The 15,134-nt window shown below is 42.2% G+C and overlaps 1 protein-coding gene across 1 annotated transcript in view; it reads right to left on the bottom strand.

The window, feature by feature from the left end:
* Window positions 1–390: 390 nt before the first annotated feature.
* GNA12 (G protein subunit alpha 12) overlaps window positions 391–15,134 on the bottom strand; it is a 111,400-nt gene continuing 96,656 nt past the window's right edge. Inside the window, exons 3-4 of the mRNA XM_029052118.2 lie at window positions 9,297–9,347; window positions 391–8,233 (exon numbers count right to left, since the gene is read on the bottom strand). Coding sequence (XP_028907951.1) covers window positions 7,664–8,233; window positions 9,297–9,347 — 621 coding nt within the window. The 3' untranslated portion in view covers window positions 391–7,663. The remainder of the gene's footprint in view (window positions 8,234–9,296; window positions 9,348–15,134) is intronic.

Here is a 15,134-nt window from a genome sequence, read left to right as displayed (position 1 = left end):
AACATATACACAAGGGATCCTTCAATAAGTGAAAAATGAATTCTCCATTCCCCCAAAAGCTTTGTCTACACCGACAGGGCTCTACAAACAATAGCAGCAGGAGGTTCCTGTTGAGCAGAAATGATAAGGAAGATCAAGGGACTACGGCAGAATGAATGGGTAAGAAGAAAACAGGAATATAGCAAATAAAGGGAAGAAAACAGGGATTCAGGTCAAAGGGCAAAGGCCAATGGCCATCACTGAATACTCACACTGCTTCATTGTTTGCTAGTCCGAACAGCCCAAATATCTCTGTAAAAGGGATGACCTGAACAAGGAAAATGTACAAGTGCTGCTAAGGACACTAGCCTATTGCATTTCAAAAAGTCGTCGACGATGAAAATACAGGCATCATGTAAGGTGAGTTTTAATAGATTTATAAAAATCATATATACAAAAACATTAAACTAATTCACCAGAGCTATAAAATACACTTTTTACACTTCACAATAGATATTTTGATCTAGTACACAGTATTCATAAATTGAGACCTTATCACAGCAAAATAAGCCACCTATTGCAGCTGCTGTTTTGGTGCTACATAGACACTTCAAAAGGAGAAGTCAGCTACGGTGCATTTTTGTTTTGCATCTCATCATAATTACCTTGGTATTTCCTTTTAGTATGCAAAATACTTAGAAAGTTTAAAAAAACATGTTTTCTTTTCCCTGTGAATAACTAAGTGTTAAGGCTAACGTGACAGTTTTAACTCACCCTGTTTTCAAGAATATCCCGCGGTGCTTCTGAGCAGTGTGCAACATTGCATAGAATACGCTACAAGATCAAAGCACCGATAGGGTGAGCTGAAGATGTAGTGGCAAAGAATATAAGACGGCATATTAACACGGAATTACCTGGCTAGGGTTGTGTCAGGGTGAAGCAGTGGGTCAGTCAATTTTTATTTGGTTTGAATCTAGTTAAGAAAAAGCCCATTATAAAACTGTATAAATAATTCACAAAATACAGTAGGTCAAAATGTCATTGATGCTATTATCTTGCCTGCAATAATTATTTAGACTTTAATTCCTCCACAAAAAGTCAGGTTGTAGCTGTTCTAGATCAATAGGTCAAATCACAACAGGTCACCACAATGAATAGAAAATGCACATTTACCCTACAAGACAAAAACTTCCTTAACCTGGGTGTGAATTCTGTAGACAAAATTGATCAGCCAAATCACAACGATCAAGCAGGCATATAAAATATCAATCGTAAGTAATCGTCGAATTATTTGTAGAAGAGCTAAGTGTATGGGACAGTAAACAGTATAGATTTTTGTGGGGATTTTTTGTGGGAGGGGAGAAGATGCTTAGATCAGGAGTTGATTTTGAATTTAGTCTTTTACTTCCATCTCTGAACTCTGGTTCCATTTTTAACAATCCAATTTCAGAGCTATTTTCAAATTTTAAAGTTTCTCGAAATGAGCGGGTTTCCAGTCCTTACTATCCCTTCCTCCTAACTGGGTTAAAAAAAGGATGAAATACTGTGGCGCAGGTGTCATATCACCTGGGGTGAGTGGAGACCTTTGAAAGGGTCCAATGAACCTGGTGGGATAGGTTGGTTGGAAATACTGGCACACCTACCTTACCCGCTGCCAGGCACTCCTTGACTGTCAGTGAAGAGCCAGACACACTAGCCTGACAGAAATCTCCTTCAGTTTCAAGGCTGCAATTTTAAGCAGCGGCATTAAGGACTGCAGCTCAAGAAACAGATCCTCCCCCACCATCCATCTTGGCCTTTCACCAACAAGCCTGTTCTCCGAGGTAAATGTGCTTCTTCCTCTCTGGGGTTATTCTGGAATCAGCGAAAAGAGGTACACCTTGGACCCGTGCCAGGCGTGAGACTGGAATAATTCTTTATGTAGCATACTTAAAAAGGGCCACAGCTCTTAACTACTTGGGTCTAGAGGGGTCCCGTATACCTCACTGTATGATGGGAGATTAAGTTTTACACACACACTCACGCGCACACAATCCAGGCCAACACAGGCTGACATGAGCTGGGGCCATTTCGGAGAGAGATGGGACTTCAGGGCGTCCTCGGGAAAACACGGCTTTGGGAGTTTCCACCGGAAAATATCCACCTCGACTGAATTGCTGAGATTATGTCTACTTGGGTGGAACACGTCAATATTTTTATTGACTTTTTTTTAAAAAGTGAATTCAGTGCTTCTAAAAGGTGCCACATCGACAGTCCTGGGAAAAGCTGCCCTTTATATTTTTACCGAACATAGGGAAAGCTTCTCCCCAAATCCTCAATTCACCTCAGCCCTACTCTGCAGAGACTGGTTCATTGGTCTTTTTTCTAAAATACTGGAGCCAGAACTGGTCTGGCAACTTGTTTTTAAAATCCCAGAGACAACAAAACAAATTTCAATTTGTTTCCATAAATTTCGAAATTCTGGTTAATTCAGGGACAGAAGCCAGTCCTTTTCAGCAGCCACTTTGGACCACAACATAAATCATTGTTCGTTATGATACAGGCTCTAGTTTAAAGAAGAATACAGCACCGTTCCTAGCTTACCCAAGGGACTTTTCTTGCTTTAAGTGAAATTCAATAAGTTCTAAGACTTCCTGATTTTCTCAGCAAAGCGGAATATCACAGCTAAAGGTCCATATTATTCCTAAAAGAACAAATATGAATGTGGAGCAGAGAGCCAAATCAGAATCTCTTAGGACTGTTTCCCAGTAGCTTTGCTGATCAAGGAAAAATGCATTTCAAATGGTCCAGACAGAGTTTAAAGTTGAGTTCTCAGCCTAATTTCTTGTAGAGCTGTGGCAACAGCGTCCCTTCACTCGGCAGCCTTTTATTCCCACCTCTTCAGTTTCTCTATTTCCACAGGTAAGACTGAAGCAAAAGCCGGTGAGGGACACGTTACTTATTCGGGCCAGTAAGGTTCCCCGCCCCCCTTCACTGCTTTTGGGCATCTTCAAATTGAATATTTAGAAAAACAATGAAAGATCAACTCCCATGGTACCTGGTTCAGAAGCCATGGCATAGTGCAAATGCAAGTGCCTTAGAAATCATAGCAGTGCCCAACCAGGGAAATAAGTATTTTGGTTTGAAGACTTTGGCTCTTCTGGGCTGATGGAAGATCACCTTAGATTTTCAAAAGGTTTGGGGCAGTGCATTATTGCATATTGCCTGTTTTAGGTTGACACTAATATCCACCAAAGAAGAAATAGAGATTGCAGGTCCTACAGAAGCCCAGGATCTCATGTTCCCTAAACCGCTTTATCCACTTCAGATTTCACTTTAGATGCGGCATTTCCAGTATTAGACCTAAATTCTCTCTCAATTACATCCCACCTATATCAGTTCTTCACTTCCTCTGAACCGTAGCACTGGGATTCTAAAAACACAGCAATCCTTCATTCGGGGAAGGACGTGCCATTCATCTACTAAACTTTACCTCAACTCCACAAGGGAGCATCCCCATCATTCAACTGTACAAAAGCTCTCATCCAATAGAACACTGCCACAATCAGCAAAACTCAGTGGCTCTTCATTTCATTATGTGTACTCGCATTTCAGAGCCACCTGCACCTTGGCATTCAAACCTCCAAGCCTCAGGCATGAAAACATATTTTTAAACAAGTGTGTAATGAATTTACTATAAAGTTGGCCAGCCTCAAAGTCTCTGTCCTTTGAGGTTTTATCCAAAACATGAGAGCCACAGATTAGGGCCAAACTTTAATTTTCTTCATCTTGTTTCTGTACCAAAACTGCTTTGGAAGTTGATTCAATTACATTCTCTGCCAAACTATCTTGCATTTCCTGCAACGACGGAACTACTTGGATTCAAAGATTTCATTTGTTAAAAGGCGTAACCTAGCCTAACCTAGGCTATAGGCATAACCTAGGTCATTTAAAAATGCTGGGAGATGGGAAAAGTCATCTTAAGTAGTTAAGTGTGCTTATTCAGGTTACCAGTGAGGCCTAAAATTTGAAGCAGCTCTTCTGGTGTCTTTGGAGCAGGTTTCTGGGCAGCAGTTTGAAAGGACTGCAGACTTCCATCGATGACTAAGCTGTTTGATGCAAAATGCTGTTCTGGCTGGACAATAGGACCACACTACACATCTTTTTGGCCTGGCTACAGGCAGGGTGATTTCTGTGAATACTCCCAGTACATTCACATCCTCTGTTCTCACACTGCCAGGATCTATCTCGCTTCTATAGTTAGTTCCCTCTCCAGTGACACACAGTGAGAAGGAAGAGAGATCTGCTGAAGTCAGTCTTTTAGAAGTTCCCTGCTCACATGAAAACCTCAAATATAAACTGTACCAAGGGCTCTTGCTGCCTCCTGTCATGTGGACTGGTTTCCTGATCCTGTGGGCTGTGACAATAGCCCTGGGAAGCTGGAGGCTGGATTCACATAGGAAGATCCTCTTTTGCTTCCTGCTGATATCTGCCAGGATGCGTCAACTGAGTTGTAATTTCCAGGGCTTGCTCCTTGGCGAGAGATTTCGGGAGGTTGCCAGTACTCCCTTCTAATTTCTGTGAGCGTGAGATGCCACTGCATTTTACAGGAGGGCATCTTGGGACAATGCTGCATCACCTTTGACTAGCATTTCCCTCCTCTCCCCCTGCCCCACCTCGGCATTTTTAAAAATAAGGTAAACCCTGCTTTTCTGGAATACTTTTCCCTATGAATCCCCTTTCTTTAACACTTCTGTGGATGCCATCTTGCTTATCTTTGCTCTCCATCTCTGGTGACATCATTTGTCCACACCAAAGAAGCTGTAGTCAAAAAACCTTTGAAAGGCTGGGCAGGTGGGCTGAGCACAGGACACAACTCCCCACCATGAAGAAACAGGGCCTGAGGGCAGCTGAGAGTAGATACTGAAGTGACCATCTGGCATATCATTTTACCCACATTCAAAGGAAAAGTGTTTCCTTGCTCTGGAAAATTAACTAATTTGGAATGGGTTTGATGCAAGGGACTTACCTGAATCTACCATAAATTAAAGCGGTGTTATTGCCAAACATGGGTTGGGAGTCATTTAAAAAAATTTTTTAGCATTTTTAGTCTGGGACAAAATCTTACATTCCAAAAGAACTTGACATCTCTAGATCTGGTAGTGGTGTTATTCAATTCACCCCATCCCAATCTGAAATCATTCAAAATAGATAAGATACTGCTGACTCCCACACCTAATGTGTGCTAAGAAATGTGCTATAGCTCTTTAGGCTTTGTGGTGGTTTATAATGAAGGAAAATGTGGCTACCAAAGACAGCCTTGCAGTGAGGCACTGACCCAACTGATCAGAGAGAGTAATCACTTTAGCAGGGTGATGATGAGATTGCTTACGATTTCCTTTGACGGCAGAGTGGACGTACAACAATTTTGGGGGGACTTTCAAGATGTTAATACTTGTGGGCAAAGCTGCTTAAGTTCTAATGGGCTAATAAAGCAAAGGAGGAGGACAGCCTCAGTACAAAGACAACCCACATGACTCAGAGCTGTATTTCTTAGTGATGGAGTGCTTTGTTTTTAATATTACGAGGGCAGTCGAAATATGGACACTGTTGGAATTGCTTATCCCCAACCTAATTGTGGGACAGCCAGTATTTCCATTCAGCTTTGGATCCTGACAAATACTAAACACAAATAATTGGTCCTCTTAAGGAAAGCTTGCCTCACTGTGTATCTAGCTAATATGTACATTTGTTAAGTAATGAATATATGACTCTTCCCTGTGAACTTTATCAGGAATATTTATTCCTTTACCACATCCCCTCCACAGAGTCCGCCTGATACCGCAGAAAGCATTTCAGGGACATGGACTACTTTCTGTATTTGAGAAGGCCACGAACCCAGCAAATACTGAGACAGAACCTCACACATTGGAATGGAGAGAAAATTTCTGATATGTCCTAATTTAAAACACTGGTCAACTGGGTTACGTAGAGGCCAGATTTTTTTTTTGGCCTTTTCCTTTCGATATCTACCACATAGTTAACAGACAAAAAAGAAGTTGCTAATTCTCTGTCATGTCAAAAATGAGCTGGAATGGAGCCTTAAAGGGGACAAGAATGCCAGTGCTTCTCTTACCTTAGCTTAAGTAATGAGAGCCCTTAGGATACAACTCTGTGCTGAAATTCTGGTGCTTGATGTAAAGTGAAATTTCATTCCACTAGACTGACCTCTTGAATAAAAGATCATAATTCTTAGTTGGTGCGCCAAAGGGAACAAGTTCTGACATACATATACTTTTAAATATGGTGAAAAGGCACCTAGCAGGTAACTCACAAGTTTAGAGAGCACAAGATTCAATGGTTCTTGTCAACATTCACAGCCTCTTTAACCGTTTTACAAAGACGTCAGTCTGAAACGGGCAACTTGGATTTTGTCATGGTTTTCTTGTCCTTGTGTGTGCATGAAGGGAGGTCAGAGCTCCCCTACAAATGATTAGATTTAAGGAGGATTGAAAGCAAGGTCCACTGTCCAAAGGCATCAGAGCAGCTGTGAAGCTGGGATGTCTCCTGAGAGCTTTCAGGCTTCCTGTAAGGGCAGCTGTTACGAACTCATCAAGCAGCTGCTGCATTAACAAACGCTTCACTGGAGTTTTACCAGTTTGCAGAACTCCTTACAGGGGAAGAGAGAGTCCTCGGTCATTTCCAGGGGAAGGAAACTTTTCAAAAGCGGTCAACTGCTGATGTCAGAAGTAGGCAGAGACCCCACGGAAACGAACAAGAAGTTAAAAGCTCCCACGGTATAAACGCACAGGTAGCTGGAAGTTCATCGGCAGTTTGTCTCAGCCCATCGCCTTCACCCCTTCTTGCACTACTGGGATGGTCCAACATCATAAGACAAGAAAAACTATGCTTATAGTGCAAAATGAAACCTACTCCATGTCAGCTAGGGCTAAGATTTTGTTTTATGCGGCTAGTTTTCCAAGCCCAGTGGATGGAGTTCTTATGCCCGAATACTTGGATACATTCACTATTCCTAGGCTTACACGACTCTGGAAACTGGCAAAAAGGGATTTATAAAGCAACTGTGCATCCAAGTCGGAAAGGGCTATTCAGAGTGCCAAGCAAATGCAGCATGGACAGCCCGAGTAAGGAATCTGGCTGCGGATCGGAAGGTTACGTTTGTGTGCTCTGGGTTAACGGCAGCAGCTTGCAATTTATTCTCTAACGTAACTACTATTTGGGCAAAAATTCAGGTAGGACAGTGTACCTAATTGAGCACCTGCAAGCTAACAAGAAAGGCCATCTCTATAGCTACTCGGGTTGAATGTCTCTGCAAAACAAGCACCTTCTTCAGAATGAATCTTGAAAAGTGTCAAAAAAAAAAAAAGGTTCTCAAAAGAAGGCAGAAGGTTGTATTTTTTTTTTTCAGTATTCCAAACTAGGCTTTAGAAGTTAAAGCGAACACTTGGCTTTTCAGTAGTTTTACTAGTTCCAATGATTCAGTAGCTAACATCAAAGTTTCAAAGTACTTCTGCCTAGAGCTCATCTGTTTGGACTGGCTAGTTTTACAGCATTCCTGAGCCGGGTAAATAATGGCATGGATCCTAAAAACACACGCGAGGGCCATATAGATAATATGGACCCAGAAAATCTGCCCTGTAGCCCTTGAGCACATTGAAAGATAAAAGCAAGGGGGCTCTCTCCTTCACTGCAACATAATATCCTTCAGATTCTCTTGCAGGATTGTGTCCTTCACAGCATGAAACACAAAGCGGATGTTTTCAGTGTCTATGGCGGTGGTGAAGTGGTGGAAGAGTGGCTTACTGCGGTTTCGCCTCTTTCTATCAAAACATTGGACCAGGTAGCGCTGAACGTCCTCCAGCCTATGCGGGTCGCCCTTGAAGTCCGAAAAGTGCTTCTTAATGCTGACTGTCTTCACTTTCTCCACCAGGAGGTCCATTTTATTGAGGAACAGGATGATGGAAACATTGAAAAAGAGCTTGTTGTTGACTATCGTCTCAAAGATGTTCATCGACTCCACCAGCCGGTTGGTGCGCCTGTCCTCCATGAGGACCTGGTCATATTCACTGGAGGAGACCATGAATAGAATCGATGTAATCCCATCGAAGCACTGGAACCACTTCTGACGTTGTGATCTCTGCCCACCCACATCCACCATCTTGAAGGGGATTTTTTTAATGATGAAGTCATGTTCCACAATCCCCTTGGTGGCTTTCCTGGCCAGCAGAATGTCTTGCTTGCTAGGAAAATAATTCTGTGGAATACGGGATTGGAGAGTTGTGGGGAAGTTGACAGCAGAAGTGACAGAAGGGAGGGGAGATGGGGAAGAAAAGGAGAAAAGGAGAATGTCACAATTTTTTTTTTTTAACAGGCAGAATATTAAACACCATTCATTAACACCAATTTACCATAAACCTGATCATGGGTGATGTTTAGACATCAAACTCTGCATTTTCGAACTGAGACGCCCCACTCTGAAGAATTACTACCTTTCTATACAGCCCCAAGTCAATGATCTTATCAGTTATTGTTCTCTCTCTCCTGAGAAAACCATGCAAATTTGGGCAACTCTGAACACAGTTATTTTTTTCTTACCTTCAGGTTCCAAATCAACTGGAAAAAGAAGATTTAGCTAGGTTTCTGTTTTGGAGCTATATTTCAAAGTTGGATGCATTTCATATGTTGCCCTCGGAACGGTGCTATATCCAACGTCAACAAGCTAGCAGAGTTTAGTAAATTTTCAACCGTGCAAACATATGTACTCTCAAGCCATTTTGGTTTTGAACTATAAACAATCCTCTTGTGTCTGAAGATTTCCTTTATCTCCCTTTCTGGTGTCCCAGGCAGAGAAGTTCTCAGAGAAGTACTCTTTCTCCTACCCAGAGGGCAAGGCCTTTCTTAATTTAGCAATGATTGCACATTTGTTTTTTTGGTAAGGACCTGGGAATTTCCTCCATTTGTAAGATGAAATCCTCAGCACTGTGTTCTCACTTCCCTCTCCATGTAACACAAAACACAGATGTAAGCAATGCCTACAAAGGATGCTTCTATTTTTGAGAATCTGGGCCTAAAAAAGATGGGCTATTGTAGACTGCATGTTCCTTCTGGGCAGGGAACATGTCTACCAACTTTGTTATATTGTACTCTCCCAAGCGATTAGTATAGTGCTCTCCGTACACAATAAGCATTCAATAAATACGACCGATGGATATTACCAGCAACAACCACTATCATTCGGGTCAGGTTTCTCCAACCCTTTATAAGGCGGGGCAATCTGGAGCACAAAGTTGCTCTAATGATAGAGGGTCTTTACTCACCAGCTGGCCAATCCGATCCAAATTATCTAGGAAGTATTTCACCGATTCACCCTGTTTAAAAGAAACACATTTATGATTCAATCTTTCTTCAGAAATCTCAATATAGTGAATGAAAGAACTTGGTCAACAAAGTAGGTTTCATTTTTTCTCCTTTACGAGAAAAAAGCAGAGTCAAATATTTAAAACCTCACACATATAAATGTTTTAAATGATGTCTATCTTGGGACTTAATCTGATAGTTTTATATTACAGCCTCGACTCATGTTTCATAATGCAAAACAGCTTCACTGAGCTAATTTGAAACCAGGTCTTGTTAACAATTTCTCTGGAGCCTTGGTAGTAAACAAAATTACCAGACCGCTGACTGTGCATTTCCTGTGATATCGCCTCTAAATCCCAAGCCTATCTAGACAAGTGAACATGGGATCACAATGTTTTTAAAGCAACAGCTCTCCATGAAAGAATTCTCCCAAAGCAAATTCAACTGAGAGTTCAAATATATGCCCTTTGGGTCTTTCTAAAAACAGAACGCACTCAGGAATATCATAAAATTAACAGAGAACTATGTTTACTCACCCAATGCAGTCTCTGAAACTCAAAGCACAGGTATGCTACAAAACGGAATTTAACTCTCTATGGCCTCCCACTGCAAAGGCACCAGGTAAACTGCGCTAGCCACAGTGACAGAGTGCTTCAGGTTTGTGCAGATCTGGGATTCCATTTTCCTCTCCACAATGCTCCACTTATCCCAGTACCTAATCAGGGCCAACATAACCCGAAGTTTCTCCATCATATAGCTTGAGATCTTTCATTCACTCATTCTTCCAATCATATTTAGTGAGCACTTACTAAGCATTTGGAAAGTACAGTTCAGCAATACAGAGAGACAATCCCTGCCCATAACAGGCTTACAGTCTACAAGGGGGAAGAGAGACATCAAAACGAGTAAACAGGCATTAATATAAATAGAATTATAGATATGTACATATATAGACAGGTGCTGTGGGGGGGCGGGTAGAGCAAAGGGAGCAAGTCGGGGCTACATGGAGGGGTGGGGGACTTGAGGAAAAGGGGGGGGCTCTGACTGTCAGAATTTGTCACAATTGACTATCCAGTCTTCTCCAGAGTTGAGAATTGGATAGAGCCTTACATATTTAAAACCTTAAAGTGCTCAGAAGAATTACTCTCATTTTGATTTTCGTTGAATTAAAAGGCATCACAAATTAGCATTCATCTTATTGGGGCATTCTCAAAGCAATGAACCCTGCCTTCAGCAAGAAGAAAACCGGGTGTCTGAAACACTGACTTCGAGGAATTAATGAATTCGAGTAGTGCAAGAGGGCTGCACTACTAAAGGGACACCACTACGATTGGGTTTAATGAAAGGAACTCAGAGATCAAAGATCTTTTTACAATAAAGCAAGCACTACACTTGTTGGACAAGAAAAGTGCCCAGGAAGGTCTGTCAAGTGACATTCACTTCAAGTTGAGACAAGGAGTGGTATTTATTAAGCATTATTTATTAAGCATTATTTATTAAGGTATTTATTATTGTGTGCTGAACAATGAACTAAGGATTGAGAATGTACATAAAGGTGGGAAGCAGACACAGTCCCTGGCCCTAAAGGGGCTCACAATCTGAGAAGTTGTATAGGACCAAGAATCCTATTAAACAGTCGGCCACTAAACCTAGAACTTCCTGAAGAACTCGTGGACCCATCCGCACACTGGCAACACTAGCAAATAGCAGGGATGGCTCCATCTTCACAGAAAAGAAGCGAATGAATGACAATCTCTTCATGCAATTTTCTCTATTCAGGATGAAGTCCTATAATGAATAACCACTCCTAAAGAATGGGAAAATTCACATCTCATGGCATACCTGTCTAACACTTCAATAGACAGTGGATTTGGAATTCAGATCTCTACTTGGGCTTTCCCTCAGCAGAGAGAACAAGAATTACACAGGATTACAGAGATGCCTTCATCATCACCATTTTCAAGAAGGAGGGCAAGAAAGCTGACTTTTCATTCATATCCTTTGCTGGGAAAATCCTCACCAGTGTCCTCCTTTATCAGTAATAAAGGTATTTCTTTAATATCTCCTTTGTACATTGCAGTGACCCAAACACTGAAGGAAATGGCTAAAGAAGCTTACTCTAAGCTACTTGAGGGCAAGGATCAGGTCTTCTAATTTTATTCTATAAATGGTGAGATCTGGACCTACCACAGACAGTAGTCTTCTTGAGCCATTTCATCAACACCACTTTAGAGCCTCATTAGACAGCACATAGAGGCCCATGCTGGAATGCAGTCCTGTCAGTCAACACTGAAGCAAAGCTCATCACAACAGACTTTCTTTAGGCAGTAGTCAAAATAAAGGTATTTATTGAGCTTCCACTGGGTGCAATACATTGTACACTAGGGGCTTGGAGAAGAACGGCTGATAAATTTGTTACCCACAAGGACTTTAATGGAGAAGATGTTGTAATGGAGACGATGGATATAAAGCTACCTCCAAATAAATGAGTTAACTGACTACACATCTATACATAAAAGCTGAGGGAGGCTTTTAAATAAATATAAGCTAGAGGCGACTGATGGTTTGATGTGACTTTGGGTTTCTGCGAGTTGCTCAGAGAAGGCTTCTTGAAGGAGGTAGGACTTTAGTAGGACTTTGAAGGTGCAAAGAGCTGTGGTCTGACAGATCAGGTTGGGGAATGATGAATAATAACAATAATAATGGTATTTGTTAAGTGTTTACTATGTGCCAGGCACCGTACTAAGCGCAGGCAAGGTAAATTGGGTTGGACACAGTATCTGTCCCGGATGGGGTTCACAGTCTTCATCTCCATTTTACAGATGAGGTAACTGAGGTGCAGAGAAGTGAAGTGACTTGCTCAAGGTCACCCAGCAGACGAGTGGTGGAGCCGGATTTAGAACCCAGATCTTTCCGACTCGCAGACCCAGGATCTTTCCACTAGGCCACGCTGCTTCTCGTAAGCAATTCGGGGAAGGAGTTCAGAGCTGGTGAAACAGCACGAGAGAGGGGACGGAGGCAAGAGATTTGAGATCGAGGTACAGCTAGAAGGTTGTAGGAGTGAGAGGAATGAAGAAGGTGAGGTGGAGAAGACATTTTACAAAGTGTGCTGCTTTGTAAAATGGGGACAGTAGGTGGAGAGCCTTTTAGGTGATCATTAGGAGTTTTTGCTTGTAGTGGAAGTCATGGGAAGCCATTGGAGGGATGTGAAAAGGGGGATGATAGATGACCAATGTTTCAAGAAGACGATCCGTGTAACTGCATACAGTATAGCTTAGAGTGGGGAGGGGCTGAAGGCTTGGAAAATAGTGAAGAGGCTTTTACAATAGTCCAGCCATACTATGACAATGACTTGGAGTAAGGTGGTAGCAACCTGGATGGATAGGAATTGGGGGAAGAGGCGAGATGTTTCATAAGAAGAACTGACAGCAGTGGCCTGAATGTGACGACTGAAAGATAACAGAGCATTAAGGATGACGCCCAGGTTGTGGGCTTTTGGGGTCAGGGAAATGGTGTCATTGTCTGAGGTGCAGAGGTCGGGAGGAGGAGAGGGTTTATGGAATGAAGATGAGTGGTTCGGTTTTGGACACGTTAGGTTGGAGGTGCCAGTGGGAAATCCAAGTGGAAATGTCCTGGAGGCAAGAGGAAATGCAGGGTTGTACAAACTGATGATGGGCTTTTATGTGCTTAATCAGCTCTTCCTCTTCCCTATTTGTCCACTCTCTTCTCCCACTGCACCCCAGTTCACATTCCTTATTTTTCTTAGGCTAACCTCCTCACTGTGTCTCCTTCTCTTCTCTTCTGCTCCTGACCAATTGCTCACATCCACCCGCAGCCTGGAACTCCCTGCCTCTTCACATACAAAAGATTGCTGTTCTCCCTCACCTTCATAGTCCTTCTGAAAATCACATCTCCCTTCCTTATGTAGGTCTCAGACCACTTCAGCAATCGTGGACTCGCCTGCCGGCCACGCATCAGCAATAATAAGCCTGCTGTTTGTAAAGCACTTACTAATGGGTCAAGCACTGTTCTAAGCACTGGGGCAGATACAAAGTAATCAGGTAGGACACAATCTCTGTCCCACATGGGATTAGTCTTAATCCCCATTTTACAGATGAGGTAACTGAGGCACAGAGAAGTGAAGCGACTTGCCCAAGGTCACACAGGAGACACGTGGCCGAGCCGGGATTAGAACCCATGTGCTCTGATTCCCAGGCCCATGCTCTATCCACTAGGCAACGCTGCCGTTCTACGTTAAGTACATATACTTACATTCTTAATTCCCCTTCGCTGTAATTTATTTTCGTATCTGTCTACCCCATTAGATTGTAAACTCCTTGAGGTCAGGGATGATGGTGATAGTATTTGTTAGGCGCTTACTAAGTGTCAAGCACTGTTCTAAACGCTGGGGTAGATATAAGCTAATCAGGATCATGTTTATTAATTTTATTTTACTCTCTAAAGCATGTAGTACTGTAATCTGAACTGATAACCATTCAGTGAATATTTTTTGCTTGAAATAAAGATAAATTATTAGACATAAGAGAGCAATGTAAGTGCTAAGGGAAAAATCAATGCAGCCCAACTACAAAAACAGAAAGGGACAGGAAGGGATCAGGAACGCAAAGCACTCTTAATGTTGAAGATTTAGCATTGGACTGTGCTACATAAAAGGCAACAGAAACAATTCTTTATAGGTTTTAATATGGGAGGGAAATACTGTTTCCACTCAGACAATAGATAAAACTAATCTCCCCCGAATGGTTACACATTATTACCCTCATCTATCGTTGATTCTCTACAGTCACACTCCAATTCTTCCTACACAGGCTCGGTTTTCAGTTCCAAATCTGTCCCTACTCCAAATGACAGATGCCATGCTACCTGTCAGACTGCACAGGATTCCCTCCTGAGCTCGTTCATATTACTCAAGTTATTTCTGGGTCTGAATAAAGGTCATCTGCAGGGCAGCACACAGCACTCTTGTAATTCTGCATGAGGGTTTATGAGTAGTGTTAACTTAAAAGTAGCGCGCGCGCGCGCACACACACACACACACACACATAGAGAACTAAGACTTCAGATCAGGAGAGAAAACTCTGTGAGCAGGCAGAGTTTGAGAGTGAGATTTCACGAGGGAAAGGATGAATGAATGGCAAGTTAAGATGTGCAAAAAAGGTAAAAGCAAGAGAAGAATGCCAACCATCACATTTCAACGGTACAGATTGACATAGACTCCACTTTTGGTTTCACCCAAGGAGTTGACAAAAGGGTAGAGGAATATCATTTTTCCATTACAGCATAGCCCCAGGAATAATTGGTAAATGAGACTTTGTTCAGATGCACATTTTCAGTGTAAAAGTAATTTCCTGCATTTTCTGGCAATCCGCTTTAAAGAGATCGTGTGTTATTAAGGGCTTGAATCTGGGGTAGAAAAGACATCAAAGATCTCACAGATAAAAATCCCACTTCCTGTGGAATATGAGGGCCCTCCAATATGACTAATCAGGTTCTTCTTCCCCTTTAACTCCCCTCAAGACAATATTGCAAAATGAGAGGATTGCAATTTGCTACACTTTGTGGCAGCTTATTCTCTTTCCTTTGGTTGCTTTATGTGTTCTTGCTTTGTCCACACATCCTGCCTCCTCCTACACTCAGAACAGGAAACAGCTGTGCATATGTAAAAATTTCTGGGACACAGAGTAAACCTACCTGATTTATTACTTACACATCCCTTGAAATCCCCCTTTCTTCTTCCTACTGAAGGCACTGGTTCATTACCATTAAAATGCTACTGT

This window comes from Ornithorhynchus anatinus, chromosome 2, assembly GCF_004115215.2.
Source record: "Ornithorhynchus anatinus isolate Pmale09 chromosome 2, mOrnAna1.pri.v4, whole genome shotgun sequence".
Lineage (NCBI taxonomy): Eukaryota > Metazoa > Chordata > Mammalia > Monotremata > Ornithorhynchidae > Ornithorhynchus > Ornithorhynchus anatinus.
The sequence above is the reverse complement of the archived record's forward strand: the minus strand, read 5'-3'. Positions and strand labels throughout refer to the sequence as shown.